The 5,000-nt window shown below is 48.8% G+C and overlaps 1 protein-coding gene across 1 annotated transcript in view; it reads right to left on the minus strand.

Moving 5' to 3' along the window:
* The window catches only part of LOC125289383 (ephrin type-B receptor 4b-like), a 40,601-nt gene that overhangs the window by 24,954 nt on the left and 10,647 nt on the right, over positions 1-5,000 (minus strand). The window contains 2 exon segments of the mRNA XM_048236179.1: positions 124-416; positions 1,381-1,451. Of these exon segments, the coding sequence (XP_048092136.1) occupies positions 124-416; positions 1,381-1,451 (364 nt within the window).

Raw genomic sequence — 5,000 nt, forward strand, 5'->3', positions numbered from 1 at the left:
TATGTATGAATTTATGTATGTATGTATGTATGTATGTATGTATGTATGTATGTATGTATATACATACACTTCATGGATATATATACATATCTGTGTGTGTGTGTGTGTGTGTGTGTGCCGCGCACCTTGGTGTAGGGGTTCTCCATCCAGGCGGGGTGTGTGGCGGTGGCCTCGTCGCTGTCGGCCTGGTAGTAGTAGAGGTTGAAGGTCTCCTTGCAGGAGCGGTGTGCCTGGGCGGGCAGCGATGAGCACTCCATCATGGTGAAGCGCAGCTCCACGTAGACCTGCGAGGCGCCGCGCCGCGGGATCAGACGCGTGCGCAGCCAGTGGCTAGCGCTGCCGCCGTCGCCCGGGCACAGCTGGAGGGTGCGCACGCCCTCGCCCTCGCCTTCGTCACGACCGCTGACCTCCTCCCACTGGTCAGGGTGGGAGAGAAAGAGAGAGAGAGAGAGAGAGGGAGGAAAGAAAGAACGAAAGAAAGAAAGAACACATAAAAAGAAAGAAAGAAAGAAAGAAAGAAAGAAAGAAAGAAAGAAAGAAAGAAAGAAAGAAAGAAAGAAAAAGATTAAGAGAAAGAAAGTGGGGGTGAGGAGGGATTAGAATAAATGCTTTAAAATGGATTATACTTCCCAGAATGTGTGTGAGTGTGTGAACATGCTGTGTGAAGGCGTCCCTGTGTCAGGAGGTGAATAAGCTCGTCTGCATCAGTGTGTGTGTGTGTGTGTGTATGTGAGTGTGCGTGTATGTGTGTGTGCGTGTGTGTATGTGAGTGTGCGTGTGTGTGTGTGTGTGTGTGTGTAGCGCTTATATCTGCCCACGTATCCGTGAATGATCTGTGAGTTAACAGAGCGTAATAATATGTGAATTCCACAGGCTCTCACAGCAGCTCTCCAGTGAGCCCTCGATCACCTTACAGAAATAAGCAACACACAAAAACATGGAAACCAACTCTACGGCTGCTTTCCCACTCCTCCGGTTTCCTTCTCTATCTATCACTTCTGTCTGTTATCCCCAGTAGGACCTGCAGCCAGACCTTAGCCGCGTGCCGGCCAGCGGTGGGCCAGAGTTGGGCGCTCTCCAGAGAGGCTAAGGTGAGGGGATTTGGGGCTTCCCTCTGATTGCGGGCGCACAGAAGACATCTTGCCTGAGGTCATACTTTAAGCTGCGGCTCTCACAGTTGATTAGTAGGAGTGTAAGCCGCCTGAGTAGTGCTGATTGCATGGATTAGCCACAGTGTGTGTGAGACTGAGTGTGCATGAGTGTGTGTCTGTGTGTGTGTGACTGTGTGTGTGTGTGTGTGTGTGTGTGTGTGTGTGTGTGTGTGTGTGTGTGTGTGGTGTGTGTGTGTGTGTGTGTGGGTGTGTACGTGTGTGCCTGTACCTGTGGGTCATCAGATGGGTGGATTGTCCACCTAAGATCCGATGTCGCCAACTTGGAATTCATCAAGACCTCTGTAAATGAGGAGAGAGAGAGAGAGAGAGAGGGAGAGAGAGAGAGAATGTTACCTCAGAATGGTGCTGAACAGAAGATTGTGTTTGTGCTTGATGGCTGTATCAAAGTATACAGAGATGTAGACCGATGCACATCTCAATCTGAAATGACTCTGAAATGACTCTCTCAGATGAGTCTGCTAGTTTACCTGAGAGGCACAAACAGGAGCAGGAGAAAGGTGGGAGAAGAGGGGGAGGAGAGAGGAGAAGGAGAGCGGAGGTGAAGAGGGGGAGGAGGGAGGAGGAGAGGGAGAGAGGTGGAGAAGAGGGGAGGAGGGAGGAGGAGGGAGGAGGAGGGAGAGGAGGAGAAGAGGGGAGGAGGGAGGAGGAGAGGGAGAGAGGTGGAGAAGAGGGGAGGGAGGGAGGAGGGAGGGAGAGAGGAGGAGAAGAGGGGAGGAGGAGGGAGGAGGAGGAGAGAGGTGGGAGAAGAGGGGAGAGGAGGAGGAGAGGGAGAGAGGGGAGACAAAAGAGAACAGCTAGAGACAGCTATTAGAGTTGACTGCTGCACAGCTTGGTGTATGTCAAAACTAAACCTCCTGCTGTGTGTGTGTGTGTGTGTGTGTGTGTGTGTGATCTGTGTTTGTATGGCTTTGTGCATGTGCATGTGCATGGCCATGGATTGCATACATGCACATCGGTATGTGTGTGTGTGTGTGTGTGTGTGTGTGTGTGTGTGTGTGTCTATGTGTGAGTGTGTGTGTGGGGGGGCAACAGTTCCTCATAGCTTGACCTGCAACACTTAACCTCTCCACTGCTGTCGGTTCAAATCAGCAGCACACGCAGTCAGCCCATAAATCTGACCTGGGAACAGCCCTGTATGTTCATATCCCCCTCCTCGGTCATTAGCCGACCCCATGCTAAACTGACTCCGGGTCTGGTTTGCTCTTTAGAGAAGCTCTGGGACTACTATGGGTCTAACTTCAGATCATCTTTCTGAATGGACAAACAAAAAAACAACAGGGCTGAATGTTGATGCGACTGGGCTGGGAGCAGTCAGAGGGACGCAGAATGCTGTTTTTGGATCGGCTGAAAACCACCATGTCACTGATCTGGGCGCAGCCAGAGGAGAGAGCGGCTGCCAAAACGTGTCTACTGTTTAGCTAGCAGGGGAATAGAGAGAGAAAGAGAGAAAAGCGAGTGAGTGAGGGCAGGAGAGACAGAAAGAGAGCAGTAATGGGATAGAGTGAGAGAGAAAGAGAGAGAGGGGGGGGGGAGGAAAGACAGATGGGAGAAGAGAAAGGAGAAGATACCAAATCCCTCAGCAGGTTCCCTTTTTTTCATTCTTTCTCTCTCTCTCTCTCTCTCTCTCTCCCACTTTCTCTATGGTCTTTTGTTTCTAGAGCTAAAATCCATAATGCCCCCTGAGAGAGAGAGAGAGAGAGAGTGTGTGTGTGTGAGAGAGAGAGAGAAAACACTTTAGAGGGGGAAGGCTAGATTGAGCCAACTAAAAATTCAGGGGTAGGTTGGTGAAAAATGGCACACACACACACACAAACACACACACACACACACACTCATACAGCTGTCCTTTTTCCTGATTAAAAATGCATAGTGTATGATGATGTCGGTTTTGTGGCCTTGGGGCAGTAACTATTGGCGACAGTGTAACACACAGACACACACAGACACACACAGACACACACAGACACACACAGACAAAGCCACTGCACATTAGATTAGATGCCATTACATTTCGCTCTTGCTTTTTGCAGAGAAGCGTTTCCATTTGTTTCGAAATGTCACATTCTAATTAGAAATATGCATAGCATAGAAGGTGCTCCTCGGTGTGTGTGTGTGTGTGTGTGTGTGTGTGTGTGTGTGTTAGTTAGTTTGCGACACACAGATACACTGTAGTAATATGTGAATTTGAGGTGGATGTCTGCACATTTGGCTGGAACTAATACATACACACAGACAGACAGACACACACACACACACACACACACACACACACACACACACACACACAAGCACAGGTGGGAGCAGCTGGACAGCCGCAGGCCACTTGCAGCATTCACCCTGCGCCCATCCTGACAAACATACACACACACACACACACACACGCAGCACACACACACACACACACACAAACTGTTTTGGAGAGAGTATAACCTCCTAGAGATGACCTCATCAAACACTCACCTATACCACCAGGCGCATGTGTTCCTGAATACAACCCTCACCTCTCTCTCTCTCTCCTCTCTCCCTCTCTCTTTCTTTCCTACCCCTTTTCTCTCTCTCTCTCTCTCACTCGCTGTCACCCTTTCTCTGCCCATTTTCCCTGATAATATTCCTCCCTCAACCTCAGTCTCTATCCCCCCATGCCCTTTCTCCAAATCTGTCCTACCCCAACCTTCCCTTTTCTCTCTCTCTCTCACTCTCTCTCTGTCCCTCTCTCTCTCTCTCTCTTTCCATCCCTCTCTCTATGTATCTCTCTCTCTCTGTCCCTCTCTCTCTCTCTCACTCTCTCTTTCTCCCAAGTGAACAGAGGCTGCAGAGAGCTGATAAGAGAGGGATCAGAACACAAGAGAGAAAGAGAAAGAGAGAGAGGAAAAAAGAGAGAGAGTTAGAGAGAGAGGAGAGGAGAAAAAAGTCAGGATAGATGATAAATGGCGAAGTAAGGCGCCGGGTTCCTCACAGCTGGAGTGCAGACAGAGGGAGGAAGAGAGATAGAGAGAGAGAGAGAGAAAGGGAGAGAGATGGAGAGAGGGAGAGGGAGAGAAGAAGAGGGAGATGGGGAGAGGGAAAGAGAGAGAGAGGGAGAGAGAGAGAGGGAGAAAGTAATTTCAGTGTTGCAAATTAGGGTGTTAAGTGTTGATTGTGGTGTGTTTTTGGTTGACTTCTCAACGTCGCACATCTAGCCTTCACATTCTGGTGTGTGTGTGTGTGTGTGTGTGTGTGTGTGTGTGTGTGTGTGTGTGTGTGAATAAGAGAGAGAGGTTCCGACTAGATATAACATGAAAGAGGACTCAGAGAGAGAGCGCAAGACCTGGAGGGGTTGTCTGGTGTGGACACCCTCTAAAAGACATGAACACACACACACACACACACAAAAACACACACACACACACACACACAAACAAATACACAGAAAAGCAGAACACCAGACCAAACCATAAAAGTTTCTTAGCCTCTATTGAGACACACACACACCCACACACAGACACACATACACACACACCCGCACATGACAAACACAGACCACCAGACCCTATAATAAAACACAAATCCATCATCATTAAGCCAGGTGCACTGCGCAAACACACACACACACTTACACACAGACACAAACATCACTCTATAGTTAAGTTGTCTCTGATGAGTCAGATAGAAACTCTTCAGTTGGTCATCATCATTCTGAGACATTTGGATGAGTAAGTTTGGTTCTCATGTAGTCTGGATGTTCCATACAGGTTACAATATAACATGAGGCTGTGTGATTTTGAGAGTGGCACAAGCATTATGATGATCTCATATTGTAGGGCCACTATTGTTTCATGTCATTAACAC

This window comes from Alosa alosa, chromosome 24, assembly GCF_017589495.1.
Source record: "Alosa alosa isolate M-15738 ecotype Scorff River chromosome 24, AALO_Geno_1.1, whole genome shotgun sequence".
In the NCBI taxonomy this organism is placed as follows: domain Eukaryota; kingdom Metazoa; phylum Chordata; class Actinopteri; order Clupeiformes; family Clupeidae; genus Alosa; species Alosa alosa.